Source organism: Onychostruthus taczanowskii, unplaced genomic scaffold (genome assembly GCF_017590055.1).
Source record: "Onychostruthus taczanowskii isolate IOZ18803 unplaced genomic scaffold, ASM1759005v1 scaffold25, whole genome shotgun sequence".
Lineage (NCBI taxonomy): Eukaryota > Metazoa > Chordata > Aves > Passeriformes > Passeridae > Onychostruthus > Onychostruthus taczanowskii.
The window spans coordinates 6,557,243-6,574,226 of NW_024499796.1; the positions used below are offsets into that span (position 1 = coordinate 6,557,243).

Consider the following 16,984-nt stretch of genomic DNA (forward strand, 5'->3'; position numbering starts at 1 on the left):
TTTGAAAATTTCACTTTATTTCTCTGTCTGTTATAAAAGCAGGGTTTTGTATTTTACATCTCTGTAAGTGTCCAGACTCGGTACATCTTGGTTTTGTTTTCACAGTATCTCTGCAAGACCAAGGACGATTCTTATTGCTGCGCCGGGAGCCAGGGCAGGAGGGACGGCGGTGCCTCGCCTTCCCCCCTGGGGGGATGGACCCAGCCTGGCACCGGCTCGACAGGTCTCTACCCCTCCCCAAGGCTGCTGAGGGTCTGTACTGCCTCCCCGAGGGGCTGCCCCTCTCCTCCCACGCTCATCTCGGTGTCAAGGGTAGGGAAGGAGAACCACGAGGTCCGCGACCCACTCGGCGCCTTGGGCTCAGAGCCCCTGGTGCAGGCGAGGGTCTGGACCAGGGCTGCTGCCCACCCTGGACCACGATGGGGCTGTGACAGGATGGCCAGGCTGCACTCTGAGCCCCTCTGGGGGTTTGGGTCTATAAAGAGCTGAGAGCATCACTGATGGGAAGGGCGAGGCACAGACACGCTCACGTTCATCCGTGTATCCCGTGCCGGTGCCCCAACACCTTCCCAGTGTGTCCTTTGTGTATTCCTGGTTCTGCAAAAAGCTGCCAGAGAAGGAGCTTGATTCACCTCTGCTCATGTGCCACTCTGCCCTGGGTCCCCAGACATTTAAGTCCCCACTGGAACCCTGTCAAGCAATCCCTGTTCTAACCACATGGATATTAACCAGCCTTAGCAACAGCGGTGTCTTAGAGCCCCTGTTACTTCCAGCCATCCTTCCTGTTGTAGACAACCTGTCCCCATCCGTTTTGTAATGAAGCAGCATTGGAAAAACATCACTTTTAATCACAACGCACGAAATCTCCAAAGAGGCAGCATCACTCTCTCTGCCGTGTCTGGTGATGCAGATGGAGGTGAAGGGGCACGTTTTGACCTAGGCACGGGATAAAGGCATTCTTTGGGAAGGGAGAAGTCCATGCAAAGCCGACCCCAACGTGAAATTTGAATTTTGTATTTACTGCTTAGCTGGGTCCGTTCAGTGCAACAGGACAAATTAGCCAGGAGGTTGCTATCAAATTGCATGGATGTATCCAGTCCACCAGGTAGAGGGAATAGGAATAGGAGGAACCAGATTTACTTAATGCACTGGGAGACTAAGTCCAACACAAAGCTAAGTGGAAAAGGACGTAGGTGTTCCCTGAATGTGGTTTTTGGTGACTGAGAAGAAATCTTTCCTTGGAATTTCTTTGTGCAGCTAATTAAGACAACTGGGTCCAATTCCTTCGACCCAGGCTGACATCAGTGAGAACTCTAAGTACTCAGCACCTGGAGACAAAGTGAATACCAGACACAAATCCCCCTTCTGCTCCCACCCATGGGACTCAGCAGCAGCCAAGATACATGAGAGCATGATCAGCTATTCACCCACAGCTCACAGTTTGTCCTCTTCTGCATGTATTGCCTCGGAGAAAATACAGACAAGTCCCAAAGGGCTGTGCCAGTGGAGCTATAGTTGGATCTGAATCCAGGTAAGAAAACGGAGTTTAATACAGAGAGTGACTGTGCAAGTCCAAGTCTCCCTAGCTTCATCCTTTATAGTCCCAAAGCCGAGATTTAGGCACCCTTTGGCTTGTGGGTTTGGGTTTGATCCAGTCCAGTCGCTTGCAAGCCGGATGTCCCACCTGGGAGCTCTGCCCATGGAAAGGAGCAGCTCCGTGGCCGAGCATCTCTGAAAGCCAGTGGATGAGGAGGGTGGGCTCCCCTGGAGGCAGGGGAATGGCTGCAGAGCCCCAGGATCCTTGTTTGCTGGTTTGAGGCTGTCTTGGTGGGGGACACAACTTCTGGGCGTGCGTTCCCCAGGCAGGGGTTGGTGTTGAACCTGTTGCCAAAGGAGGTGGTGTGGCTGTGCAGAAGTGAGGAAGGAGAATTTCTTGCTGGTAACGTCCTGTGTGGAAGATGGGGATAGGAATAGCAGCTAATTGGTGCCTCTCCGAGGGGAGAGCCTTTTGAGCAGCGTGTGTGGGGTTGTGAGACCTGTTCAGACCAGCTCAGCAGGGCCAGGCTTGTAGCTGGCATGCAGAACTCTCCTTAGTCCCAGCTCTTGAGGCAAGTTGTTAATAGGAGGAAGAAATATTTTCTGGGGGAAGGAGCTGCAGAGGGAAGTGATTTGCCTCGGGCCATGTGCTGGAGCAGGGCAGATCCACTCCCCACCCTGTGCCCTGGCCTCCAGATGCCACCTCTACCACAGAACTTCCTCTGCCTTCAAACCCGTCCCTCCCATTCAAAAGGCTCTTCTGCCTCATCCTCCTCTGCAGAGGAGCATCTGGTTATCTCAGCAGCCATCTGGTCCTTATTAAAACCCACAGGTTTCACCTCCTCCTCCAAATGCTCCTTCCTCACTGAGGATCCACACCCAGGGCTCAGGTGCTGCCCTGCCTGCCCCTTCTCGTGCATTACCCTTTGCTACAGTGGATGTTTGTGCCAGGACAGACAGGGACAGTGTCATGGCCCTGCCTGTACCTCGTTCCTGACAGTCAGGTAGATCATGAGGTCATTGGGAAGAAAATGATCTATGAATCTCAATGTGATTCATTACCACAGAAGGAAGAGTTACCACAGAAGGAAGAGTTTTCCTCAGCTGTTTCTGTGTTGGCCAGGAGTGGGTCCCTGTTATTTTTAGTGGCTGCTCCTGAACTACAGATCTTGCTGGGCAGACTGGGTGGGTAAGATCTGCCCTCTCTGACAGCTGTGTGTCTCCAGTGACTTCAGAAGATCCCTTGGGCACCCTGCTCTTTGTACAGCCCCGTCATTGAGAATTCACAGCAAACGGGGCCACAGAGCTTCACCCGACAGCAGCAGGCACACGAGCTCTTATCCAGGAGAAGGTGAGGCTGTGGGCTGGCTGGGAAAACATCTGTGTGTCCTAAAGACAAACCCACTGGGACATCCCCCCCTTGACTGGTGTTGACTCCCAGGGCCACCATTCCAGCTGTGAGGTTATTCCCTGTTGAACTGCTAACGGGAGGCTGAGATCACCAGGGGTGAGCAGCACGAGGAGCTTCCAAGCCCTCCTGCAAAGCAGGGAGGTGGCCTGGGAGCTCCCCCTCGAGAGCCATCCGACAGCAGGGTTGTTATTTGCATTGCTTTGAAACTGAGATTATTTCCGTGCTTCCTTGTTCCAGGTTTTAAAAAGAGGAAGATTTTCTTGCTTCTTCCAATTTCATGCCCTTTTTATCCATCAGCCCATGCCACGCTGACAATCTATTCCTTGTTCCAAAACTTTTTCTCCAGAATTCTGTAGAAAGGACATTCTGCCTGGTGGTGTTTTTGTTGGTTTTTGTTTGTTTTTTTTTTTCAAACATAGCTTTAAGGCAAAAGTTTGGCAATGCAAAGCAAAGTCTACATAAGGCCGCATGACTTGGATTTGCAACTCAGAACCTTACAGCTTAAAAAAAAATACCTTATCTTAAATAGTCAACTTTTTGCTCCAGGAACCTGTTTCATTCTCAACCAAAAAGAAAAAAAAAAATTCTTAAAATCCCAAATAAAATGTTCTTATTGTTCTGGGCAGTTCTGGACAAGCTAATGAGGCTGAAGTTCAAACGGGAACTAAAGTAGGGAAGAAAAAAAAAAAAGCTATAGGGTAGACATCAGTGTTAGTTTCTTCCCTTAGGAATCCAGTGATGAGACAGACCCAGTCCAAGGTCTCCTCTTTAGCTTTAGCACAGTGAAATCCGTCCCAATGGGAGAAGGTAGAATGGTTGCATTTGTTGAATGAATAAAAAGTGCATTTTGATTTTGCTCAGATTATACGTGTATCCTAATACCTAAGTGATTGTTTTGCTTCGGGTTTCGTTTTCTCCCTTTCGGTGCCGGGACGCCAGGCGTGCATTATCGATGTTTTGGGGGTATCACCACGAGCGGTGGTCCATCCTTTGGCCTCCACATGAGTACCTGAGCATCATTGGCATTGGGTTTGACAAGGGCACTGGGTGGTATTGGCTCATTCTTGTTGAGGACCTGGGGCTGCTCTTGAGCAGAGGGCTCCTGCAGCTTGGCACGCTGCCCCAGGGGCCTGCTGGGGTTCACCTCGATGCCCAGCCTCATGCGCCATTTGATAGTCTGCAAGGTCACCATCTCGTTGGTGGCCGTGTTGGTTGCCACCAGCCAGGTGGTGAAGCTCTGATCCCGGTGGATGCTCGTGAGCTTGGCCACGTTGCTGTCGCTGACGGGCACGGCCCACGTCACGCTCGGGTAGAAGTTGTCGTTCATGCTGATGTTGAACTTGGACTCCTTCTTGGTGGGACCCACGATGGTGCAGGTTTCTGTGGTGTTCCCGTACCAGGGATAGTTCACTCCGTCTGAGTCACTGATGGCCTGGATTTTACCGTCCAGTAAGTCTGGAAGCTCCCAACTTGACCTGCCATAATCAGTAGCAAATTACGGATAATTAATTAATTCATTCATTTAGAAATATGCCAGATTTTAGAAAGGAGAGGGAAGAGCTCTGGATGCATTCCCTCTCCAGCTTTTACTGGAATTTGTGCCCTTTGTGCCATCCTGCTCAAAGAGCTCATCCCTGCCATTAAAAGCATCTCATCAGGCTTGCTCTCAATCCCTTCATCCCCTAAATTTCTCTCTGGATGAGCCACTGTCCCTCCCCGCTGTCTGCCTGGTGCTGGAAGTGTAACCCATCCTCCTGCAGCCCTTGGAAGGACCCAGCTGGAGGGCTGCACTCCAGGCTCTGGGCTGGGGATGGTGTTACAGTAATCAGAGAGCCCCAGGTCGAGCTGCTTGTAAAACTGCCCGCGCCTCTCACCTGCGAGAGGGACGGAAAGGTCAGTGTTTCCAGCAGGGATGTAAGTGAAAACAGTCCCCTGTCACCTTGTACTGCTTGATGCACAACTTGGAGCGGGTTTTTTCGTTAGCTTCCAATTTAATTTTTAAGATTAGATTTGCCAGTAGAAGCAAACTGCTGTAAATGTCTCAGAAGAAGGGTTGGATGTTTGCTCTGAGACGGCACAAGCACAGATCACTTGCTCAGTGCACGGCAGCTGTTTTAAGGACAGTCTTTTAAAAACCAGGCTGGCAGAGGTGCCTCTCATGTACCTTCTCCCTCCTGCTCATGAATCAGCACTCCTCATCACCCAGGGATGATGTCCCAGCCATCGAGGTGGCAGAAGGGGCTGGGCGGCAGCAGCAGTGGCGTTTGCACCTGACCCTGCCATAGGACTGGCTGTGCTCCAGTCCCCCAAGCCTTGTGGCTCCCTGCTGCAGGCTGGGACTTGGGAAATGATTTATCTTGGAGAGACACAGAGGGGACGCCCTGAGGCTCCTCAGGGTCAGGGTGACTGTCCAAGCCTTTCATAAGTCTGGTGCTGCAGCTTAAAATAGCCCCTTGATTGCAGAGGAGGCTGTGGCTGGGGGTACTGCTCGGCCTGGCTGGCTCCTCCACAGCTCTGGGATGAGCTGCTCTGGCCAGGGCTGATGTGACTGTCTCACAAGGCTGTTTTGACTGTTAATTAGTTAATGACCGTGAAGTGCCTCCATGTTTGTACCCGCTGGATCGTTCAGCACTTAGCTGTGTCTGGCTGTGGCTAGAGGATACCACGGGGAATTTAAAGGTCTCATTTATCTTTTTTTCATGCGAGCAGGGGGTCCTGGCAAACCCCTCCCCAGCGGGAGATGAAGTGTGAGACAGGAGGTGGGGTGCCCCGGGGGCTGCGGGATGCCGGGAGCAGCAGGACCAGGGGATGCTCTGAGCAGCAGGACCGGGGGATGCAGGGATGCTCTGAGCCGCAGGACCAGGGGTTATGCAAGCACAACATCTCCCTGCACAGATTTACAGGCTGCTGTCAGCTCCGGCACCGCAGCTGCAGCAATCCCTTCCTCCCGAGCTCATCGCCAGCAGGCAGAGGGAGTCCTTTCCCTGGAAGAAAATTTTTAGTGAAGGCAGCCAAAAGGAGATCCCTGAGCAGTCCTGCCAGGACCCTTGTGCACTGCAGAGATGTTTATATGCTCTGCTCTGCAAACCGGAGTCATCCTGGCTCACCACCCCTCGCGCCCTTCAGGCAGAGCTGAGCAGGGGATGGCTCAGGGAATGCTCAGGGAAGGCTCAGGGAAGGCTCAGGGAATGCTCTGGGAAGGCTCTGGGAAGGCTCAGGGGGTGCTGGGTGACCCAGCCCTCGCTGATGGATGAGTGGAGGTCGTGCTCTGCAGCCCCCACCCCACCCTGCTGCACAGCCCAGCTCCAAAACCCCATCTGGGGGCTCTTCTCTCCCTTTCAGCTGCTGGTTTAGGATTACTTTCCATTCAGACAGCGGCTGGTACTCAGCTTGGCTGTCACCCAGGGCTGAGATGTGACAGAGGCTGACTCTGAGGTGACAGGCGTGGTGCAGCCACAGCATCTCTGCAGGTGCCGAGGTGCCAAACCAGGAGCTGAGATGCCACAGAGGCTCAGAACCTCCTGGGCTGCTCCAGCCTACTCAGATCAGAGCTGGTGGCTGAATGGCAGGAGGACCTGGCAGACTCTGCTCAGTAAATGCAGGTCCTCTAAGATCTCTTGTCCCCCATCTTCACTCCCAGTGCCCCAGGTCAGGATGGAATTGCAGGAGATTCTCAGGATTTGCCCAGGATTTAAGCAAGAGCACAAGGGTGGAGCTGTGTCAGGGCCTGAGCAGGATGGTGCCTGCAGAGCCTGCAGCATCCCAGGACAAAGCAGAGCTCAGGGTGGCCCAGGAGGGCACCCAGCTTGAGGAAAGGCGTGGGCAGCAATGGGGAAGGAGAAACTGGCCTGTGTTTCTTCACAGAGCACGCTGTGCCTAATTCTAGCCAGTGTGGTTAACCCCGGGGTTTCAAAACCATCCTGCTTCATCTGCACAGCTTGGAACGAGCAGGAAAAGGAGGCCTCATGATGATCCCATGACTGGAGCAGAGCAGAGGCTGCATGGTGGCTGCTGCTGGTGATTGTCCCTCTCCTGATGCTCCAGCAAAGCCTCTGTGCCAGCCAGGCTGGCAGCCTCTGCTTGCAGAGCATGTCCATGTTAAATAATATGCCAACAACTGGATGATTTTGGAAAGAATGCTGTGGAATGATCTTTGGCTGCATCAGCATCTTTCTCTGGTAGTGTCGAGCCAAGGAGAGACCAGAAAGTGCCCAGTAAACACTTTGCTGACAATAGCAGGAAGGAGGCATGAAAAGAAACCAAGCTATCTGGTTTCGTGGGTTCACTGATCAGCTCCAAGATCAGTAGGTTCTGCCTTATAACACTGACAAGCCTGTTTCTGCCTCTTCTGAAACCTTCAGAGCCAGTGTGGGCATCGCCAGAGCCTGGAGCTGCCAAGAAACCTCTCTTAACAAATGTCTTCTTGCCACCAGAAGGAACTTTGAGCTATTTCTTGTGGTACAAGCAGAGCCCTGCTGCTGACAGCCAAGCAGCTTTATGTAGGTTTTAGCTTCCCAGTTCTCATTCAGACACTTTTTTTCCTCTTCTGTCACATGGAACGAATCCCCCAGCTCGTCCTGAGCTCCCAGATGTCAGTCCCACAGCACCCACCAGGGCAGTGACAGCAAACCCAGCCCAGCAGCCTCCAGCCCTGGGCATCCAGCAGTGTGGGACATCCAGGTAACCTTTCCAGACAGGCATTATTGCATCCTCAGCTCTAATTGCTTAAAGCCAGCTCCTAATTAGTCACAGGCCAGATGGACTTGCACAACCTTCTGCTTCCCAACACCTTCCTCTCCAAGCTCCCTGAATAAGAGCAGCCCCTGTGGGACACAGCCCCTGCTTGGTGCATGGACCAGGGCCATGTGTGGGTGTAGTGAAACTCTGTCTCAGGCATTTCACATCCCTGCTCCTGCCTCCCTCCACCACTGGCCTGCACTGGGGACTCACTGAGAGAAAGAAAACCTGATAGCCAGAGCTGCTTAATTTTAAATTCTCCTTTGCAGTGCCTCTCTCACCTTTTCCAGCATGTCAGGCAAGCCAAGGCAGGGTCAGAGTGAAGAACAGGAAGGAAATTTCAGATGTTGTTCCCCAGCTGACGGAGCTGTGCTGCTGTGGTCCCTCTTCCTCCCACCCTCCAGCTGTGTGTTCCTGCCTCATCTCTTGAACCAGCAGCAGTGTTTGATGGCTGGGTCAGGGAGTGAAACTAGCACTGGCATTAGGAAAAAGGGAACAATTTCTGCTGGTTTAGAGGAGCAGACTCAAGTGGACAACCCATGTAACTGGGCTAAGGTGGGTGCTCACAGCACAGGTGAGATCCAGGGGCCATTGCAGGGCAGCAAAGCCTTTTCCTCTGAATCCCTGGAGGAGTAAATTCCCACAGTGAACTGACCTCCCTTCACTTTCTTTGGAAAAAATGCCCTTGTGTTTTTTTTGATTGTGTCCTCCCTCCTGGGGACTGGGGGTTTATTCTCTTGACAATTTGAGTTCATTATGTCCCTGCTGCAGGGCATGGAAGATTTAATCTCACCAGGGAGAGATGTCTGGGAAGATGAAGTGGTGATGTAAGGATGCAAGTGCCCTGTTGGGTCTTCCAGGGGGAGAAACAGCCACAGGAAAACTTCTCCAGATTCTTGGCTGATCATATTCCAACTCCAATTTATTTATCTCTCTCTTTTGCATATCTCCATCTGCACAGCTTCTTGCACATCTCCATGGAGATGCAGGAGGCTGGATAATGCCATTCCAGCATGGCCCAGCACTGACACAGGTTCCACCAGAAACCAGCACCCAGCCCAGGAGATGCCAGCAGGGACCTGGTCCAGCTGCTCCTGTTCAGGTCACAGCTCTGGCCTGATCCTGATGCCTCCCTCTGCACAGCAGCATCCTTCCCCAAGGACAAGGGTGAAGTCCTGCATGGGAGGAACAGCAATGCCAGCCCTGGGGTGCACAGGAGTTTGCCCCAGCCCTGCACAGAGAGGGGTCAGAGAGCACATCCACATCCTCCTGCTGGGGGTTTTCATGTTCCCTGCAGCATCTACTGACTCACATGTAATGTAATGCCAGCAATTATGTGTTAGCTGAGCTCTAATTCTCTCCCTTTAAATTTAAAAGTGCTGCATTTATCCCCCAAATTGTCAGTGCCACTTTAAACGTGCGTGTCTAAATTATCCCCTCTGTAGCTCCCATCCCTATGGCAGCATTATGCACAGCTCCATCTGCTCCAGTATTTCTCAGCTGTTTCCATCCTCAGTGTAATGGCCAGCTTATGCACAGCTAACAACTTCCCAGCAGAGAAGTGAAAAATTAATCCAAAGCCTGCTGTAAGTATTGGTGCTTCGGCTGGATGACTGATTTTTGATTATTTGGGGCTTTTTGTTTGGCAGTCACCACAGGGGTTAAAAACATGGATGTGGCAGTGCCTCTCCCTACCATGGAAAGTTGGGACTCTGCTGGCATCAGTCGATGCAGCTCTGTGGAGGTCAGTGGGATTACATCCAGTTACACCAGCTGAAGCCTTGGCCCATCCCTTCTCTCAGGTTCGTGTCCTGTCTCTCCCTCTCTGTAAAGGTCTTCCAAGCCCATGTTTCAATGGCATTGAAGAAGCCTTTCCTCCTAAATGCCTTTATTTATAGCCTTCAGATGGCAATGAGTCTATAGAAAGAGAGTGCAGGAACAGACCAATTCCTGCTTGTGTTCGGGTAACTTTTTTTTTTTTTTTTTTGGTATCAGTTAAATGTCAGTGAACCTCCTAGGGAAAAATCTTTGTTTCCATCATTTTCTAGCTAAAAGCTCTCAAATATAGCTGCAGTGTTTAATTCTACCAGTTTACAGCAGCAGCTACTACTCCTTTTTTTTTTTTTTTTCTTTTCTTTTTTGTCCCAAAACATTCCAGCAAGGGCAGGCTGTACCAAATCCTCGTTTTAAACACAGGGCAACTCAGGTGCAGAGAAATAAAAGGCCACGCTGAGGTTTGCAGCCCAGAGCAGCACTGGCAGCATCACTCTGTGCCCAGTCCTCTATTTCTGTGCATCTGAGCTGCATTTATACAAAGTGGACTTTTCTATTTTCCCTCTGCAGCTGGTCGCTAAAGACAGGATTCCTAAATGAGCCTGAGAATTACACATGCAAATCCCAAAGGCCTGCAATCGGGAACATCTGAGCAACAAATTGTCCTCGCTAAAGATGCTGCTGGAGCCAAGAAAGCCTACAGATTTCTTCGGGCCTGCTGTAAATACTTTTAAAACCAAGCTCAGCCTGCCTGCACTGCTGCTGTTTGCCAGGTGCCAGTTCGCCTCTCAGGAAAGTTTTTGCTGGAGCAGAGAGGGGACATGGGGACAGGAGGGGGGCAGCCTGTGGCCTCGGGCTGCTCCTGCCGTGCCCTTCCCTCCTTGCAGCCTGTCCGTGTGATGCTGAGATGCTGAAGGCGTGTGCTCGGCGCTCAGAGGGGAGGGAAGCAGGGCCGGGCTGTGCGTGCAGATGTTCAGGCTGTCAGGAAGGGGCTGCATGCAGTCAGTCCTGCTCTCCAGCCCGCCGTGTCCTCCTCCTCCCTCAGCACTCCTCACTCAGGGGATTTTTAAGCTGCCCAGACTGACCCTCAGGGGCTGAGCCAGCATCTCCCTGGCTCGGGGCACTCGGGATGAGCAGGGAGTGGATTCTCAGACCTGACCTTCCCTTCCTCCCTCACGCCCAGAGACTGGGCAGCACCAGCAGCTCCAGCCGCTGACCCATCTGCCAGCTCTGGCTCTGCGCTCAGGGCTGTCCCCGTGCCTGGACAGACACATTTCTGCTGCACCAGGAGCCTGCACCTGTGCTGCCCAGCACCGTGAGCTGCAGAATTGCTGCTCTGTGCAGGCATTTGGGGATCAGGTGCTGGGGCTGATTTAGCTGTGGGCCAAAGCCTGCAACGTTTGGAGAACAAGCTGGTGGGGGACTGGGGAGAGATGACTTTTCTCGGCAGGGAGGTGACATTCTGATTTGAGTCATTCCTGTCTCACTAGGACTGTCTGACCAGTAACACGAGGATTCCTGGTGTGCAAACAGCCCCTGGATTCCTCCCACCTCCCATATACACCCATATATTCCCTTTCACATCACCCGTGAAGGAGGGTAACGTGAAATTCGCACTCTGCTCCAAGGTGATGCAGATGGTTTAACTACCAAAGGGTTAAATCCAGCTTGTGCTTTCCCGTGGGCTGCCTGCTACTGTGGGCAAAGCAAGCAGGATTCCTCCTGTGACGTTAAATGTGCTCCCAAAGCTGGTGGGCTACCAAGCTCCCAGCCACGGCTCACTGCAGCAGCAGCAGCAGCAGCAGCAGCAGCAGAGCACAGCAGGGACGGCTCCGTGCCACAAGTGTCAGCCCTGGGCTCTCCCTGGGGCTCCTCAGTGGGCACTTTGGGGATGGGGAGGGATGCAGGCAAGAGGAGCTGGAGGTCAGGAGAAGCACTCGTGTCAAACACCTACCAAAGCAGGTCGTGGCAGGGCTGCTCCCGGGGTTTCAGCATCTCCTGTGCAGCCCAAAAGCTGCTGTGGAAGAGCGCTGCTTTTGGGTTCTTACCAGAACAAGCGGGGTTTGGTTTGGGCTTGGGCAAATCCCCACTCGAAGAGAAGGACACCCACTGCTTTAAAAGGGCAGGGACAAGCTCTCCTGTATTTTAAACACATGGGAAAGTCCTGTTAAGTTTCAGAGGGGCTGGGTTTTTAAATATGGATTATAATTTTGGGCTTAATCCACTATTTCCCAACCAGGCCACGCTCCTCCTGCTCCTTCTCCCCGCCAGGCAAACGCACCCGCGCACCCTCGGAAACACTTACATTCCCTGGTCCCCGTAGTGATTGTAAAATTCCATGTGGCTGCAAGCCTGGATCCAGCCCACGATCCAGGTCTCCTTCTTGGGAAGAGGGGGCACCAACACTTGCGCAGAGGCTCGGAAGTGAGGGGTCCGGTAGCGCAGCACCACGCTGGAGGACTCGTCAATGCTGGTGGGAATGGGATCAATGGAGGCTTTCACTTCAATCACTGAAATGCTTTCCCGGAAAACTTTGGATTTGCAGCTAATACTCTGAATACAGCCCATGGCATACCCCGAGTACAGTCTGACGCAGCTCCTAGGGTACTCCAGCAATCCTGGGGAATATTAGGCATTGAAATTATCTGGTGCTAGATCAATTACAGATCTCCTTGGTTTGTAGTTTCAAAACTGATATCCATAGGATAGAAAATTCATCACGTAAAGCCTTAATTCGAGTATCTGTCTTACAAGTACTGCTTCTATTTTTGAGGTTAGCTGCGCTTCAGAAGCAAAAGGGCCTTTAAAATTTTTTCCCCTTTTAATGACCCATTAAATCTCTTGCTCAAACAGTCTTTGGGTTAAAAAAAAGTCTCTTGAGTTCAATAAATAAAGGTGGTGTTCTTAGCTGATATATTTAGTCCTTCCTTTGCTCAGATGCAGTCTGTCATTCACCATCAAACATAGGACTAGCCGGTATTTCCCTTTATTCTTTGGATGAAAAGCAGAATGTTGATAGACACATCTATATAAATAATGAAATAGTTTTTAGCCCCAGCTTGTCACAACCGGTGTGGATTTCCACTTCCTGACTTGCAGTTGTTCATAACTTCCTTTCGCACAAAATTACAATAATAACAGAAAGAAACGACGGCTGGAAAATGCAAAAAGTCGCCAAATCTCCGATTCTGGAGGCTCCTCCGCCAGCGATGTCTGGGCTTTGGGGATCAATTTTATTTTTTTTTTTTTCCTTCCCCTTAGAAATAGCCGGACGCAGTGGGAAGCGACCGCGGTGCCGGTGGGGCCGGCGGCTCCGGGAGCGCAGCGGGGCAGGCGGCGATGGAGCCTCCCCCGCGCCCGCCGGGGCCGCGCCGCTCCGCGCCCGCTCAGCGCCGCGGAACCGCCGCCCGTGACATCCCCCGCCACGCACCGGCCCGGGGGGCGCCGGCCCCGCCGCTCCCCTTCCTCCTCCTCCTCCTCCTCGGCGAGCGGCTCTCCGCAGGGGTGTCCGACCTTCCTCCTCCTCCTCCTCCTCCTCCTGCCGCCGCTGCTGCCGGCGCTCCCGGCTGTGGCTCAGCCGGCGGGGCTCATGGGCGGGCGGCGGGGCTGCCCCGCACACGCGTGGGCCCCGCAGGGCGTCACAGCATCCCGGGGAGCCGCGGCGAGCCCCGGCTGCGCCGCCGAGCCCCGGCTCCTGCGCTGCGGGGGCGAGCAGCGGCGCGGGGCGGGGGGGAGGCTCCTTCTCTCGCTGCTGGTTTTTTTTTTGTTTTTTTTTTTTTTCCCTTCGCCTCTTTGCTGGCTGCCCGGGGAGGTGAGCGGAGCAGGATCGGTGCCTCCGCCTCCCGGCTGCCGCAGGCTTCCTCTCCCGCAATACATTCATGCAGCCGGGCACGGCGCCGGCCCCGGGGCTCAGCCTCGCCGGGGGAGCGGGGGGGCGCGGGGGGGCTCCCGCTCCGCTCGCCGCCGCATCGGAAAGGCAACGGGGTCAAACTTTGCAGGAACTCGCTCGCAGCCCCTCGCTGCCCCCGGCCGCCGCCGCCGCTGCCCGGGCAGGGAGCGCCGCATGCCCGGGGCTGCCGCGGCCCCGGCGGCACCGGCTGCGGCTCCGGGCTCCCCCCGCCGCCCTGTCCTCCCTCCTTCGCCCAGTCCCATCCCTCCCCCTGTATTTCGCTTTTAAACTGCAGCTGTTGAAGCTAAACCTCCTTTGCAAAAAAAAAAAACAAAAAAAAAAAACCCAGCATTTCTTCACTGCAATGTGCTTTTTCCTGGGTTTTCAGATTAAGATTTTTCTCTCCCAGCTGGAGCCTGATGCTGGGTAGATTTGGTGCCAACCAAAGGGCACCAGAGAGGATGGTCTCCCTATTTGCAGAACCTGTAGCCTTAGGCTGGATGGGCTGTGATTCCAGCAAGGAATAATGTAAAGCTGTCCATAGCAGCAGTGGACTCGGGAGCAGCTGGAACAGGGAGTGAGGAGCATCTGAAGCAGCAGTGGCCTGTGGGAAAGTTGTAAACTTCTATTACAGGCAGTTTTAGGGGTAATGTTGCCAACTGGTCCTGCTGGCCATCAGCTGGCTGAGGATCAGAGCACCAGGGGAGGTGAAATTTTGGCTTTCAAACAATAGCTGATGGACATCAGCTCATCAGCTGGGTGAGTGTCTATCACTTGTTTCCAAATAGGAAGCCTGGGGAAATGAGAGGTAAAAATCTCTTTGCCGGTGCTGCTTGTGGTGTGGCAGTGCAGAGCTGCTGTAAATGTCTTTTAGTCCTTCCTACCCTCCACTCTCAGCAGGCTGGATTAGCCCTTAGCAGGTAGGAGAGACCTGAGCTACCAGGTGATCCTAACAAGCAAATATCACAGGATGAGGGGAGGCAGATTTGCTCCTTTCCACCCACAGCATGTGGAAAAAACACAGATTATTGTGTTTTTCCTCCTCACGAGTTTCTTGAAGCATTGAGAAGTATTTATTTTAAACTTCCCAGTTGCTGTGAAAGGCACAATTTAGTCACTAATCCTGTGACAGAGAGAAACACTAAGAACCTGCTCAAGTTACAAGCCACTTACTATCATGTAGTACCAGGAAGAATGAAATTAGCATCTTCCGAATGAAATATCCAGCAGCCTCCAGAAGGTGCTGAAATCCTTTGACATTTCCAAGACTCTTTCACACTTTTCAAACAAGCTTGTCACAGTTTCCCAGAGCATCATGAGTCTGGTGAAACTGCATATTCTGCAACTCTAGTTCCACTGAAGCTTCAGCCAGGTCTTGCTTCAACTTGGCTGTCTCTGGTCAACTAGGAAATTGCATTGTCTCATTCTAATTCAATCAGCTCTTTTGTTGGGTTTTGGTCGTGCCTGTCTCCATCACGCTGCTGTGGCATTATTAGCACATCCCACCCAGCTTTCTTTTGTCCCTACAAGAATCCCGTGCAGGGTTTGCTGGGTGCAAGTTCTGCTGCTTTGGCCAGCTGCTGACCGAGGCTGGCGTGCACCAACGCTGCCAGCGAAGGGCAGAGAGAGGGGATGGCGCTGTCCCTCCTGTCCCACCCGCATTCCAGCAAGGTTTAGCCGGCCGTGCTGCCACCGGCACCGCGTGTGGCCGTGGCTGTGCGGGAATTGCGGCCGGGAGCCCCGCGGGGCAGCGGGAGCAGAGCAGGGCAGGGCACACGGGGCACGCCGGGGCTGCCTGGCTGCGCCTTCTGCTGCATGACCCCTGCGGATCGTGTGTCAGGACTGGAATAGCCCCGCCGGAGCAGGGAGCCTGTCTACAGGGATATTTATAAACCCCTGGGTTAGGTTTATGGGATGGGGCTTGTCGTGGCCTCAGTGGGATCAGGGATTTTTCCCTCCCAAGCTCAGTTTCTCCAGCTGGGACTGTCAGTGACAGCCCACCCTGCTGCAGGAGAGACCGGACAGTTTTCCTTTCCCACTCCACCACTGATAAGGCTTTTGCTGGCACTGCATCCATCCCACGCTGCCCTTCCTCCTCCAGCCCCTTCCTGCTCAGGTCTGGGGCTGCAGTGCAAGGCTGGAGTCTCACAGGGAGGCTGGGGCACAGAAATTACCTCCTATCAGTGTCAGCAGAAGAGACAGGCACCAGATTAAATTCACTCCCAGGGCTTCCAAGGTATTTTTTAACCCCTGACAACTCCCGAGGAACATGTTCAGTTGTAGCTCCGCATCCCCAGCACCAGACTGGGCAGGGGTCTCCCTGTTTCTGCAGGGTCCTGGCCACCAGTGCCTTTATCCCTCTGCCCACTGATGTTTGCAGAGCCCCACATTTGCACAGAGTGGGGAAATCCAGGAGGCCATGCACTGGGAGGTGATGGCCACAGCCAAGTGCTGATGGTTCTCTGCCTGGCCCGTGTCAGGTAGGCTGAGATTTTCCACATGCTGGGCAGTGGGGTGAGGGCAGGCAGGTGGGGATGGGGGGCTGACTGCCCTGGTAGTGGCAGCACAGCCAGGGATCAGGCAGGAGCTGCTGGGTGCTGATGAAGTGGCAGTTCCTGTGTGATTTAAGGGCTGCCACAGCCCCACGTGGTACCTGAGCCAGGAGAGGTTGTGTTTTATGGGCTGGGTAAGGGAGCCTGAGAAGGGAACAAGCTCTTCCTCCCACTGGAATCATACAATCACAAGGTTTGGGTTGGAAGGGACTTTTAAAGGTCATTTAGTACAACCCCCAGCCATTGGCAGTGACACCTTCCACTGTCCCAGGCTGCTCCAAGCCTGTCCAACCTTGTCCTTGAACACTTCCAGGGATGGGGCAGCCACAGTTTCTCTGGGAACCTGTGCCAGGGCCTCAGCACCCTCATTGTACAGCAGAATGTCTTCCCGAAATTCCATCTAACCCTGCTCTCTGTCAAGGGGAAGTCAGTCCTGTCACTCCATTTCCAGCTCTCCTGGAGCCCCTGGAAGGAGCTCAAAGCTCTCCCTGGAGCCTTCTCTTCTCCAGGCTGAACACCCCCAGCTCTCCCAGCCTGGCTCCAGGGCAGAGTTGCTTCACCCCTGGAGCATCTCCATGGCCTCCTGTGGACTCACTCCAACAGGTCCAGGTCCCTCCTGTGCTGGGGACCCCAGAACTGGATGGAGTGCTCCAGGTGGGGGCTCACCAGAGCAGAGTAGAGGGGCAGAATCACCTCCCTTGACCAGGCATAAGTTCCAGGAGGGTATGATTCAGAAATAACTTGATGTATATTATTTTTCCTTGAGGGAGGAAAACATGAACAAAGCCCAGGACCTCAGACAATTGCTTGTCCAAGCACTGCTGCCACCTGGATGGCCTGTCAGTCACATGGGCACAGCCTGGACGCACAGTTCACTGAGGGAATGTTGAGAGCCATGCATAAAAGTGCAAAGAAAATGTAAAATTTGTGTTATTATCTTTGGAAGCCCAAGGCCAAGAACCACCTTTCATTTAGTACTTAAATTCCCCACTGGAGTTTGGACCTTTAAAGACAGCTGGGTGCCCAGTTCCCAGGGTTACCTGTGCATCCACTGACCTCTGGACAGTTGTGTAGACAAATATCACT

The 16,984-nt window shown here is 53.3% G+C and overlaps 1 protein-coding gene across 1 annotated transcript; it reads right to left on the reverse strand.

The window, feature by feature from the left end:
- Positions 1–12,901, reverse strand: FAM78A (family with sequence similarity 78 member A). Its single transcript, XM_041406675.1, has 2 exons — positions 11,763–12,901; positions 1–4,422 (listed from the first exon to the last, which is right to left on the reverse strand). The coding sequence occupies exons 1-2, from the start codon at positions 12,023–12,025 to the stop codon at positions 3,894–3,896; spliced, it is 792 nt and encodes a 263-aa protein (XP_041262609.1). The 5' UTR covers positions 12,026–12,901; the 3' UTR covers positions 1–3,893.
- Between the last annotated feature and the right edge of the window lie 4,083 nt (positions 12,902–16,984).